We start from the raw sequence: 13,943 nt of genomic DNA, 5'->3' as shown, positions 1-13,943 counted from the left end.
TTGAGACGCGGATGGTGTTCTTGTGGACGATGGCGATGCCTCCTCCTGTTTGGATGGGGCGGTCCTCAGGACCCAGGACAGGCTCTTGTACACTTGGGAGGGGGTCCTTTACCTGCACGGGCAGCTTTTGCCCCCCCATTGGTCTGATCAGAGTGGATAGGGTCAAATGGTGCCTGGCACTGATGCCGCTTGGCTGCCCAGGTCCTGTGAATAGTCTGTTTCCTTTCTGCGCCCAGTACCGTTCTGCAGCGGCTCCCAAGGACCGTTCCATGGGGTGTCCCGGACACCCAGGCCAGCACCAATGTGTCTCACTCAGGCTGCGACTCAGCCGCCTCTCTCGTCCATTCGCAGAGCAGGCTGGGCTCGCCAGTACCCAGGAGAGGGCCCTGTCCCCACAGTGCTGAGCAGGCAAGCCTGGGCTCCACAGCAGGCTTCTGAGGGGTGCCCTGTCCCCCCCAGTGCCGAGCAGGCAAGCCTGGGCTCCCACAGCAGGCTTCTGAGGGGGGGCCTGTCCCCCCCAGTGCTGAGCAGGCAAGCATGGGCTCCCACAGCAGGCTTCTGGGGGGTGCCCTGTCCTCCCCAGTGCTGAGCAGGCAAATCTGGGCTCCCACAGCAGGCTTCTGAGGGGTGCCCTGTCCCCCCAGTGCTGAGCAGGCAAGCCAGGGCTCCACAGCAGGCTTCTGAGGGGTGCCCTGTCCCCCCCCCGTGCTGAGCAGGCAAGCCTAGGCTCCGCAGCAGGCTTCTGAGGGGTGCCCTGTCCCCCCAGTGCTGATCAGGCAAGCCTGGGATCCCGCAGCAGGCTTCTGAGGGGGCCCTGTCCCCCAAGTGCTGAGCAGGCAAGCCTGGGATCCCGCAGCAGGCTTCTGAGGGGGGCCTGTCCCCCCAGTGCTGAGCAGGCAAGCCTGGGCTCCCGCAGCAGGCTTCTGAGGGGGGCCCTGTCCCTCCCAGTGCCGAGCAGGCAAGCCTGGGCTCCAGAGCAGGCTCCCGAGGGGGGCCCTGGCCCCCCAGTGCTGAGCAGGCAAGCCTAGGCTCTGCAGCAGGCTTTTGAGGGGTGCCCTATCCCCCCAGTGCTGAGCAGGCAAGCCTGGGCTCCCACAGCAGGCTTCTGAGGGGTGCCTGTTCCCCAGTGCTGAGCAGGCAAGCCTGGGCTCCGGCAGCAGGCATCTGAGGGGGGCCCTGTCCCCCCAGTGCTGTGGGAGAGGTGTGGCGCCGCGGCCAGGGCGACTGACGCTGGAATCTGGGGATCACGGTTCGATCCCCAGCGCCGGCGGCAGGTTAGCCCAGCACCATGTGACTCTGGGCAATAGCTTGCTTAATCTTCCCGACGGCCCCCAGCGCCTAGAGACCCTAACGGGTGATTGTGCGCTTTACAAATGTGGATTATTATTATTACTATTAGCAAGCAAGCATGGGCTCCCGCAGCAGGCTTCTGAGGGGGGGGGCCTGTCCCCCCCCCAGTGCTGAGCAGGCAAGCCTGGGCTCCCGCAGCAGGCTTCTGAGGGGTGCCCTGTCCCCCCAGTGCTGAGCAGGCAAGCATGGGCTCCCACAGCAGGCTTCTGAGGGGTGCCCTGTCCCCCCAGTGCTGAGCAGGCAAGCCTGGGCTCCACAGCAGGTTCTGAGGGGTGCCCTGCCCCCCCAGTGCTGATCAGGCAAGCCTGGGATCCCACAGCAGGTTTCTGAGGGGGCCCTGTCCCCCCAGTGCTAAGCAGGCAAGCCTGGGATCCCGCAGCAGGCTTCTGAGGGGGGCCCTGTCCCCACCAGTGCTGAACAGGCAAGCTCGGGCTCCCACAGCAGGCTTCTGGGGGGGGGGGCTGTCCCCCCAGTGCTGAGCAGGCAAGCATGGGCTCCCACAGCAGGCTTCTGGGGGGGCCTGTCCCCCTAGTGCTGAGCAGGCAAGCCTGGGCTCCACAGCAGGCTTCTGAGGGGTGCCCTGTCCCCCCAGTACTGAGCAGGCAAGCCTGGGCTCCAGCAGCAGGCTTCTGAGGGGTGCCCTGTCCCCCCCAGTGCTGAGCAGGCAAGCATGGGCTCCGACAGCAGGCTTCTGGGGGGGGGCTGTCCCCCAGTGCTGAGCAGGCAAGCCTGGGCTCCACAGCAGGCTTCTGAAGGGTGCCCTGTCCCCCCAGTACTGAGCAGGCAAGCCTGGGCTCCCGCAGCAGGCTTTCTGAGGGGTGCCCTGTCCCTCCCAGTGCTGAGCAGGCAAGCCTGGGCTCCACAGCAGACTTCTGAGGGGTGCCCTGTCCCTCACCAGTGCTGAGCAGGCAAGCCTGGGCTCCTGCAGCAGGCTTCTGGGTGGGGGGGCTGTCCCCCCAGTGCTGAGCAGGCAAGCCTGGGCTCCACAGCAGGCTTCTGAGGGGTGCCCTGTCCCCCCAGTACTGAGCAGGCAAGCCTGGGCTCCCGCAGCAGGCTTCCGAGGAGTGCCCTGTCCCCCCAGTGCTGAGCAGGCAAGCCTGGGCTCCACAGCAGGCTTCTGAGGGGGGCCCTGCCCCCCCTGTGCCGAGTAGGCAAGCCTGGGCTCCACAGCAGGAGGCTTCTGAGGGGGGCCCTGTCCCCCCAGTGCTGAGCAGGCAAGCCTGGGCTAAAGAGCAGGCTTCTGCTGAGGGGTGCCCTGTCCCTCCCAGTGCTGAGCAGGCAAGCCTGGGCTCCACAGCAGGCTTCTGAGGGGTGCCCTGTCCCTCCCAGTGCCGAGCAGGCAAGCCTGGGCTCCGGCAGCAGGCTTCTGAGGGGTGCCCTGTCCCCCCAGTGCTGAGCAGACAAGCCTGGGCTCCACAGCAGGCTTCTGAGGGGTGCCCTGTCCCTCCCAGTGCGAGCAGGCAAGCCTGGGCTCCCGCAGCTGGCTTCTGAGGGGTGCCCTGTCCCCCCCAGTGCTGAGCAGGCAAGCCTGGGATCCCGCAGCAGGCTTCTGAGGGGGGCCCTGTCCCCCCCAGTGCTGAGCAGGCAAGCTCGGGCTCCCACAGCAGGCTTCTGGGGGGGGGCCTGTCCCCCCAGTGCTGAGCAGGCAAGCATGGGCTCCCACAGCAGGCTTCTGAGGGGTGCCCTGTCCCCCCAGTGCTGGGCAGACAAGCCTGGGCTCCACAGCAGGCTTCTGAGGGGTGCCCTGTCCCCCCAGTACTGAGCAGGCAAGCCTGGGCTCCCGCAGCAGGCTTCTGAGGGGTGCCCTATCCCCGAGTGCTGAGCAGACAAGCCTGGGCTCCCACAGCAGGCTTCTGAGGGGTGCCCTATCCCCCCCAGTGCCGAGCAGGCAAGCCTGGGCTCCCGCAGCTGGCTTCTGAGGGGTGCCCTGTCCCCCCCAGTGCTGAGCAGGCAAGCCTGGGATCCCGCAGCAGGCTTCTGAGGGGGGCCCTGTCCCCCCCAGTGCTGAGCAGGCAAGCTCGGGCTCCCACAGCAGGCTTCTGGGGGGGGGCCTGTCCCCCCAGTGCTGAGCAGGCAAGCATGGGCTCCCACAGCAGGCTTCTGAGGGGTGCCCTGTCCCCCCAGTGCTGGGCAGACAAGCCTGGGCTCCACAGCAGGCTTCTGAGGGGTGCCCTGTCCCCCCAGTACTGAGCAGGCAAGCCTGGGCTCCCGCAGCAGGCTTCTGAGGGGTGCCCTATCCCCGAGTGCTGAGCAGACAAGCCTGGGCTCCCACAGCAGGCTTCTGAGGGGTGCCCTATCCCCCCCAGTACTGAGCAGGCAAGCCTGGGCTCCCACAGCAGGCTTCTGAGGGGTGCCCTGTTCCCCAGTGCTGAGCAGGCAAGCCTGGGCTCTCACAGCAGGCTTCTGAGGGGTGCCCTGTTCCCCCAGTGCTGAGCAGACAAGCCTGGGCTCCACAGCAGGCTTCTGAGGGGTGCCCTGTTCCCCCAGTGCTGAGCAGACAAGCCTGGGCTCCACAGCAGGCTTCTGAGGGGGGTCCATGTCTGTCCAGGACTCTGGTCACTTTGGTCACCTGGTTGCCCAGACCATCTCGTTGCCAAGCTAACTGACCAGATAACCAGTCGGTGGCTGGCTGATCAAATGACCAGAGGGCTGGCACGGCTAACTGTCATTTGTCTCTCACCCTGGGTTCTGTAAGCCCATTTTAGTCTGGAGAATCGTCTTTCTGGCAGGCCAGAGGGGCGTGGTTGAGTGGCGGGTTAAGCTTCCTTCACTCCCCAGACCCAGAAAGGTGGAAGACACTGACCCATGGCAGTGTCAGCGATGGACAGTGGAGGCGGTCACTGCCCAGGGCCTGGTGGCTACAGACTGGGTAGGACGTCTGTGGAGGGGACTTGGGACTTCAGGGAAGGCCCAATCACCAAGCAGGTCCATTACTGCCTGTACTGTTCATCAGCAGGTATCACTCAGAGGGACGCGATCTGTTGTCACTGACAGGGATTAAAGAATCAGGTGCTGGCACCACAGCAGTGGAGTCCCCTCCTTAAACCCTCCCAGGACAGAGGGCACTGCCAGCCCTGTGCTATCGGAGTGAAATCCGGCTCGCATAGAATCTTCTGGGATTCAACAAACTCTGTATGATAACCCAACCCAACAGAGAAAATGAGCGAGAACAGTGACCTGTACATGTGTGCACAGGAGAGGGAGAAGGAAAGGGAACTGGAGAAGCAAGCTTGAGAAGACGGAAGCTAGTGACTAGTACACATGTGCATAGGAGAGCAGGAGGAAAGGAAACTGGAGAAGCGAGCTCAAGAGGAGAGAAGAGAGTGAGAATGACATTTTTGCGCAGGAGAGGGAGAAGAAAAGGAAACTAGAGAAGCAAGCTTGAGAGGAGAGAAGAGAGTGAGAATGACATGTGTGCGCAGGAGAGGGAGAAGAAAAGGAAACTGGAGAAGCGAGCTCGAGAGGAGAGAAGATAGTGACAAGTACATGTGTGCACAGGAGAGGGAGAAGGAAAGGGAACTAGAGAAGCGAGCTCAAGAGGAGAGAAGATAGTGACAAGTACATGTGTGCACAAGAGAGCAGGAGGAAAGGAAACTAGAGAAGCGAGCTTGAGAGGAGGGATGATAGCAATAAGTACATGTGTACACAGGAGAGAAGGAGGAAAGGAAACTAGAGAAGCGAGCTCGAGAGGAGAGAAGATAGTGACAAGTACATGTGTGCACAGGAGAGGGAGAAGGAAAGGGAACTAGAGAAGCGAGCTCAAGAGGAGAGAAGATAGTGACAAGTACATGTGTGCACAAGAGAGCAGGAGGAAAGGAAACTAGAGAAGCGAGCTTGAGAGGAGGGATGATAGCAATAAGTACATGTGTACACAGGAGAGAAGGAGGAAAGGAAACTAGAGAAGCGAGCTCGAGAGGAGAGAAGATAGTGACAAGTACATGTGTGCACAGGAGAGGGAGAAGGAAAGGGAACTAGAGAAGCGAGCTCAAGAGGAGAGAAGATAGTGACAAGTACATGTGTGCACAAGAGAGCAGGAGGAAAGGAAACTAGAGAAGCGAGCTTGAGAGGAGGGATGATAGCAATAAGTACATGTGTACACAGGGAGAAGGAGGAAAGGGAACTAGAGAAGCAAGCTCGAGAGGAGAGAAGATAATGACAAGTACATGTGTGCACAGGAGAGGGAGAAGAAAAGGGAACTGGAGAAGCGAGATTGAGAGGAGAGAAGATAGTGACAAGTGCATGTGTGCGCAGGAGAGCAGGAGGAAAGGAAACTAGAGAAGAGAGATTGAGAGGAGGGATGATAGCAATAAGTACATGTGTACACAGGAGAGAAGGAGGAAAGGAAACTAGAGAAGCGAGCTCGAGAGGAGAGAAGATAGTGACAAGTACATGTGTGCACAGGAGAGGGAGAAGGAAAGGGAACTAGAGAAGCGAGATTGAGAGGAGAGAAGATAGTGACAAGTACATGTGTGCACAGGAGAGGGAGAAGGAAAGGGAACTAGAGAAGCGAGCTCAAGAGGAGAGAAGATAGTGACAAGTACATGTGTGCACAAGAGAGCAGGAGGAAAGGAAACTAGAGAAGCGAGCTTGAGAGGAGGGATGATAGCAATAAGTACATGTGTACACAGGGAGAAGGAGGAAAGGGAACTAGAGAAGCAAGCTCGAGAGGAGAGAAGATAATGACAAGTACATGTGTGCACAGGAGAGGGAGAAGAAAAGGGAACTGGAGAAGCGAGATTGAGAGGAGAGAAGATAGTGACAAGTGCATGTGTGCGCAGGAGAGCAGGAGGAAAGGAAACTAGAGAAGCGAGATAGAGAGGAGAGAAGATAATAGTGACAAGTACATGTGTGCAGAGGAAAGGGAGAAGGAAAGGAAACTGGAGAAGCGAGCTTGAGAAGAGAGAAGATAGTGACAAGTACATGTGTGCAGAGGAGAGGGAGAAGGAAAGGAAACTGGAGATGCGAGCTTGAGAGGAGAGAAGATAGTGACAAGTACATGTGTGCAGAGGAGAGGGAGAAGAAAAAGGAACTGGAGAAGCGAGCTTGAGAAGACGGAAGCTAGAGCACTGACAGCGGGGGAAGGGGAGGTGGGCTCAAGAGGGGGTGAGTGTACAATACAATGCCTGTGACGGCCTCCATACTCCAGTTTCTCCATCCTGCTCGCTGGGTGCTCCTGCGCTCCACACATCTGTCTCTCTGCTGCGCCTTCGCTCTGGCTGTCCCTCGGGTGCAAAGTTGTAGGAGCTGCACCTTCATGGCACTCTGGGGCGCGATCTGCACCAGCGGCACCGGAGCACTCAGACATCCTGCAGGAGACACACATATTAACACACGCCCTGCACTATTATTGTGAACATTTGACTCTATTTCTAGACTCAGGATATGATATCAGGATAGCCTTTTGAGATGTTGTTGCTGCAGTCTGGGGGTGACTATGAGAGGGTTGCATTAGGAGGCAGGCTGACAGCTTGGAGGTCATGTATGCAGCAGGTCACGTTCAGCATGTATGTGTCATGGCTTGACACAGGAATATCTTGTTCAGTCCACACCACCAAGCTGCCACCACAGTTCACAAACCTTAGTTCCTTACAGCCTGCTTTAAATAATAGAACCATTATTCTGCCTTTTCTATTAGGAATAAGAAGTCATTTATATCTCATTAAATGCACACAGATTTTATGTACATCTGAACCATACTGTATTGCTTCTGATTTGAAACAATAGGACACAACTAAACCCAGCACTCCACAGGGGAGCCAAATGTACTGCTGCACCTTTAAATATCAACTAACTTAGGCACAAAAACAAGACAACATATGGCATACATACATGGAGCAAAGAAACATATAGCTGATATACATGAGGTAAGTAAAAAGAATGCATCACTGAAAGAGTTTTCTACATTCTTGCCAGCTCAGCTGGTGGAGCCCTTGATAGCCAGGCAGAAGTTGCGATCGGGACCCTCAAAGTTCACTGTGGCAACACCTCTACTCCACAGCGAGCTCTCATCTGGACGCCAAGATTTCCCACGTTTAGTACATTTTACTCAACCTGAGGAGAAGTTCTAGAAACCTCACTCCTTTCTTCTGTTACGAAAAAATGATCTGACCATACTGGTCTGTTTCAGGGTCAAGACACAAGCTGGCCAGGCTCCTGTATTTTGACTTCGAGGCAGAGCTGTACATTCCGCACATTTCTCTGGCAATAACAATCTCTGCCCTGAAAGGTACCAAGCGCGCAGCCTACACATCTTGTTCCAGCTTACCCTGCACGGTGAGGAGAGAAAACAAGTGAAGAGCAAAAACGTCCTCCTCCCCACCCTGCAACGGCATGAGAGCACAGAAGATGGAGTCAGTTACACAAGATGGAGGCAATGATCAATGTATCCTTCTTAATAGCACTGCACATTCCAAGACCATTTTTCAAAGGCCCTAAGAGTGTCGAACAGCATCAAAAGAACGCAGTGGAGTTGAGGAGGCATCAAAGAGTAAAGGGGGAGAGAGAAGAACTCAGAGCAAAAGGATGGCAGACAACCCAGAGAATAGGCGACATCCTTAAACCCCTTAGAACTGCTTAAATCTGTGTGCTTGTAATCTCGCTCTATGCTCTACTCATTTTCTTGTGCCTTTTTCATCCGTTTCAGGCCATTTGCCTCCTCTGTCGTGCATCTTGCAGCCACCGCTCCTCGGACTTTTCCTGCCTCCCAACCCCACTCCGTATCTGCTCTTCCGGACACGTCTTCTTACTGCCTCCCCACCTCTGCACCTACACACATCGCCTCCATCGCTACTCCCCCCACACAGGACCTACTTAATAGCGTGCGCTGCTTGTCCATGCTGCTGGTGTCCAAAGGCTAGCCCATCTGCGCCATTCGTGCCTGGACGGCGCCCAGCTCCACGAACCATGGTTCAATCACCCCCAGCAAAACCCTGCAGCACTTTTTCATTCACTCAGCCCAGGAAGCATCTCCTTCTGCCGCTGCCATGCCGTGCCACATACCACAGTAGGAGCTATGCTTCTCAACACATGACCTCTCAACGTGCACACAATTGAAAACTGGGACCTGCTGAGCAGCGATGCACACAACCTAGTCTTCCTGACTGAAACCTGGCACAACTCCACATTGACACCCAACATCACTGCAACAATCCTAGCACGCCACAAGATTGCACAACAGGACCACCTTCACAAGCCAGGAGGAGGACTCACAGTCATCTACAAAGACTCTGTCAAGTGCTCAATGTCCACAGAGAGCGCCGCCCTATATATGGAACATCTGCACTTCAAGCTTTCTGAGGTGGGGCTTGATGTGTGCACAACAGAGGATGTTGAGGAGGAGTCCGGCAGAAGCATTCTGGGTGGTCTGGAGTCTTTGTATGAGTTGACTCATAAGGCGGGCATAGAATGCACTGCTGTCGTCTAGTCTGCTGGTGATGAGGGCCTCGGTAACCGCGCGTCTGGTGTCAGTGGGGAGCCATTGGAATACCTTGTGGAGTATACGTAGGATGAAGAAGCAGCAGGAGGTGACGGCATTCACTTGTTTGTCCATTGCTTCTGTAGTCCAAGATGATGCTGACGTTTTTGCCATTGTCAGTGGGAGTGGGCATGGTTTAGCTTGAGAAACCTGGGGTGGCTGCATGGGAACGCTGATGGTCCACCCTTGGTACGCCCCCATGGAGCAAAGTAATGCGAAGCAGCATTATGCGCTGCTTCGCATAACTTTTCCGTTATTTCAATTGCTAAACAGGTTTAGTGCTGGAAAGCAAACAGGTTTTTCCATCAAAACGTTGACAGCATCTCGTCACTGGCCTGTGTCTGGGACATCTTTAAGGTCACCATTAGGGGACTCTGCATGGCGAATGGGGGTGGAGGGGATCCTGCGAGATATTAGAGGGTCATTGCTCAGGTTGGAATGCAACATTAAAAGCACAGAGACCCGCCTGGCTGGGGGCCCAACCCCTCAGCGACAGGCGCACCTCAAAGAGCTACTGATAGAATACTCAGACTTGGAAGAACACAAATCTAGGTTCCTCTCCAAATATCATCGTGCCAGGGCATATGGAGAGGGTAGGCGACCCAGTAAAACCCTAGCAGAGATAATCCGAACCCCTAGATTTGCTAACAACATTCTTGATATAACAGGCGAGGCAGGCGCAAGGCACACTGACTCTAAGAAGATACTTAACATTTTCTCTGACTACTTTGCATAGCTTTATAACACAAATAGAGAGTGCCACTGCCAACCCAACATGGCGGCTTATTTGGAAGACACAGCCCTTGGCTGGATTAGCGACTCCCGCAGAGAGTTTCTTGCAGCCAATATTGAGGAAGATGAGATACGGGCTGCCATAATGAACCTGTGCTCTCCGAGACCCCAGACATTCTCCCAGGGCGGCTTTGAAGCGCCAGACCTGGAACTATACTTCCTATGTGCCCAGGCCCAGTATGCAATATACTGGCGCCATCCACCACCATTCATGCTGCACCTGGCCATCGAACAAGACTATATGACACCCACACCCACGACCTCCTTCCTAGGCACTAAAGTCCCCGGTGAAGGTACCACCCACCACATCCGTGCAGCTAGTTAAATTAGCACATAAATCCTTATTATACTCTCGACTAATGCCTCTCCCAGACCATCCCCGTGTGCCAGTCACTCGTGAAGCCGTGGGCCGAGACATGCACCGCATAAGAAATCATGAGGTTGTTTTAAAGAGCGGCAGGCACTCCTAAGTGGTGAGAATTTTACACCACTGGAAATCTTCTTATATATCAGTCTTAGGCATGCAGTGAGAGTCAACACTCCTGATTTCCCTCAGTAGCCCCCCACGCTTGATACTCTACATGCCCTGTTGCAAATGTCGGGGCCAGCACATACTGTATCTAGACTTTATTGCATTGCGTTGTTAGAACGTCCAGAAGTACCACACAATGCCAGTAAAACATGGAATCATGAACTAGATGAGCCGCTGACAAATAAACGGCGGGTATATTGCTGCAAGCAGACAGGTGCCATCATGGCGAGTAGTCGTTTGCGGATCATACATTTTATTATGCAAATACAAACTGAGAAATGATGATCGCTGAGACAGATGCCGACTGGAAGAAGCGGGGTTTGCACACCTCGCATGGCAATCCGAGGAGGTGCATGGCTACTGGCCGGAGGTGGTAACAGCCCTGCCTAAGATGATTTGGTCTCCTTTACCTTTATCTCCGACAATGCCGCTGCTAGGATACACAGTGGACTTATTAACACCACATAAGAAGCTTGTTGCGTTAGGCCTACTACTGACAAAGCGTAAAGTAGCATGCAGATGGGGCAGAGGCCGTGCCCCCAAGTTTAAGGACTGGTTCTCAGACCTTGTATAGTGTTAAGACCAACTGACAGCTTATGCAGGGCTCTTGCCAGCCTCGACCCGCACCAGATATGTTTGGAAACCCCTGCTGGCGTATTTGCTTGAACATTTCGCCTGAAAGACAGCACACACCATGTCAGGCGAATATGATTAGAGCAATGTAACTGACACTCTCCACGTCAAGGAAAGCTAAGATCTGAGTAACTAGTCTGCCATCTGCGATACACTTTGGGGCATAATTCTCAAGAACGTGAGATAACCATCGCAAAAGTAACTTAATGCAACTTCCAACATCGTATTGTATTGTATTGTATTGTCATTTATATAGCGCGGTTGCTGCCCGGGGGGCGTCCAAGCGCTGAACATAAGACAGAGCTGAGTATAACGGGAGGAATTTAGAGAGCAGTGGACCTCGCAAACAAGTAGGTTTTCAATTGTTTGCGGAAGGAGAGTAGATTTGAGTTGGTCCGGAGCTGTAAGGGGAGTGAGTTCCACATCCTAGAGGCGTTTAAGGAGAACATCCTACCTCCGGACCTAACTCTCCTTATTCTGGGTACTGCGGCCAGAAAGGCATCCGTAGATCTGAGGTTTCTCTTAGGGTGGTATTGCGTGAGTAGTTTGTCAGTGATAGCTGGGCCCGTTTTCCAGAAGGCCCGGTGGGCAACACATAGTGCCTTGAATGCCACTCTCTGTCTCACTGGAAGCCAGTGTAGGCTGTTCAATGCGGGTTTAGCCGACTGAGTCCGTGGGATCTGTAACAGGGTGCGGGCTGCACAGTTCTGCACCACCTGTAGCTTTCGCAGGGTCATCTCTGGAGCTCCGACATACAGGACGTTGTTCGAGTCTAACCGAGACTGAATCAGGCCCTGTATTGCCACTTGTCTGGCTTCCATAGGTAGGAGGTGGAGAACTTTCCTTAGTGTTCTTAGTAGGCCAAAACATGTGGCGGAAAGTTTAGTGGCCTGAATGGAGAAGGAGAGGTTTTTGTCAAGCCAGACACCTAGACTTTTTACGCTGTCCTTGGGAGTTGGAGGGGTACCTAGGCACGGAGGCCAAAGGGGGGTGAGAGATATTGGGGATGCTGAGCCTAAGAGCATGAGCTCAGTCTTATCTCCGTTAAGTTTTAAGGAGGAGCAAGTCATCCACTCCTTGACGTCCTCAAGGCATTTCATCAGGCCTGCTGAAGTGTGTCTGGTACCCTCTTGAGCCAGTGAGACCACTAGCTGGGTATCGTCGGCATACGAAACAATTTTTATACCGTATGGTTCGACGATCCCCGCCAGTGGTCTCATATATACATTGAACAGCGCAGGGCTCAATGAGGAGCCCTGCGGTACCCCACAAATCAGGGATTTACTGGCTGATACTGTATCCCCGTCAAAGATCTGAAAAGATCTGTTGTTGAGGAATGAGTCAAACCACCTTAGAGCATCGCCTGTGACGCCGATGTTGCATAGACGGTTCAGCAAGGTGGCATAGCTGACCGTGTCAAAGGCCGCACTTAGATCAAGGAGGATCACTGCCACTGATCCTCCCTGATCTAGTATCCTTCGTGACTCTTCGGTGATTGCAAGCAGGGCAGTTTCAGTGCCGTGCTTGGGCCTAAATCCTGTCTGGGTTGGGTCCAGGAGCATCGCAGTCTATCGCGGGAAAATGATGCCTTGTTAAGCATTCTCCACATGGCGGGACCATGCAATAGTCTCCAGATAACGTGTCAAATGTCCGCGTTAAAATCAATGCCATGCCGCAAACATGCGAATCGCGAACGCAACAAATCTTGCGATGAGGCAAATCGTGGTACAAAAAGCAACAAAAACCGTCGACAGGCCTGCAAATCCCACGCGTCTGGTGGGAAAATGCACCACAAAAACTACAGAAACAACACACCAGAAACAATCCAAAGCGCGCAGCAACATGGATGCACCCTGACCATGCGCAGGGGCCAACGCAAACCCCACTGACCACCAGCAAGGAACAACGGGGACGGCCAAAGAGAAGAGGGAGAGGAAGACGGGGTGCGTCCACAGGAAAACCAGGTCAGCGTCACGGAGGTGACAGAACACTACCATCAACTGACCCACAAGTAGACTACCGTGAATGCAGTCCGAGTGTCGAGGAGGCCAATCGAGGTGGCCAAGAGGCACTGGCATGATGTGACAACCTAAACCAGGCACAGACCCGCTGCCAACAGGACGGTTGCAACGGCGACAGGAGGTGGGAGTCCTGCACCACAGGAGGATCTGGAGGAAATGGAGGACAGTCATTAGTGTGAAGACAGTGCAAGGAGGTGGGAGTATGGACACAGTTCGAGAGGACCTGACACAACATCAACAGATTGAGTAACGACCAGGGACTGGGGGGACGGGGGAGATGGGCACAATGGCACACAGGCACAACAAGGTGTAGCACACTGCACACCCACAATTACCCTGGATCATGTTACTGATCCCCGTGGCACACTCCGGCACACACACATAGCAAGAACAGCACACGCAAATTGACGACAATGTGGTACAATGCGCAATGCGTACGGAGAAGAATCATAAGTCTGTATGGGCAGCGTTTCTGAACGACCGACTACGATGCTGGATTTGGACAGCCTTTCTGAATTGTGCCGTCCGACTCGAATCAGCAGTCTGAATCAGACTTTGGGGGCCTGTAGCGGGCCCCCCTGCACTCTGAGCCTTCCCAATAGGGCCTGTGGGGGTACCCATGGGTCCCCCCTTACCAGCCATGTATAGTGTGGCAGGCACCAGGGGGTGCCCACCACAGGGTGCCCAATTTTGTCCCAGCCACCCCTTTCTTCAATGGGAGCCTATGCATTTGGTCGGAAAATAGGCTCCCATTGAAGTTAATGTGAGTCTAACCAAATCGTATCTGGAAAGATCCGGATGCATCGTACTGGTTGGGTAGGACTCTCCTGATCCGAGTCGGTCGGAAACCATTCCCAAACCGATTCGGTCTGGAAGATTTCCAAACCAAATTGGGAACAGGGCCCCTCGTTTATTTTGACCAGTGCTCAGAAAAACTAGTTGTGTGCTTAGAAATGTGCACTAACGCTTCCGTAATCAGAACTGTAAACAGAGTAAAGCAGCCTGGCAATAGCAGAGACCTTTGGACCTTTCTCCTTTCGGGACAATCTCTGCACTACTGTATTGTGAACGCATATCTAGCATACTCTTTTGTTGCTTTTTTTGTTATGTTCGCTTGGAGTGCATACCTCCTGTTACGGGC

The 13,943-nt window shown here is 54.7% G+C and overlaps 1 protein-coding gene across 1 annotated transcript in view; it reads right to left on the bottom strand.

The window, feature by feature from the left end:
- Positions 1–13,943, bottom strand: part of LOC144806481 (ribonuclease inhibitor-like) — a 247,136-nt gene that overhangs the window by 176,446 nt on the left and 56,747 nt on the right. Inside the window, exon 2 of the mRNA XM_078672836.1 lies at positions 6,492–6,656. Within this exon, the coding sequence (XP_078528962.1) occupies positions 6,492–6,655 (164 nt within the window). The 5' untranslated portion in view covers position 6,656. The remainder of the gene's footprint in view (positions 1–6,491; positions 6,657–13,943) is intronic.

The sequence above is a fragment of the Lissotriton helveticus genome (assembly GCF_964261635.1).
Source record: "Lissotriton helveticus chromosome 1_1 unlocalized genomic scaffold, aLisHel1.1 SUPER_1_unloc_78, whole genome shotgun sequence".
Lineage (NCBI taxonomy): Eukaryota > Metazoa > Chordata > Amphibia > Caudata > Salamandridae > Lissotriton > Lissotriton helveticus.
This window is presented reverse-complemented; position numbering and strand designations above follow the sequence as displayed.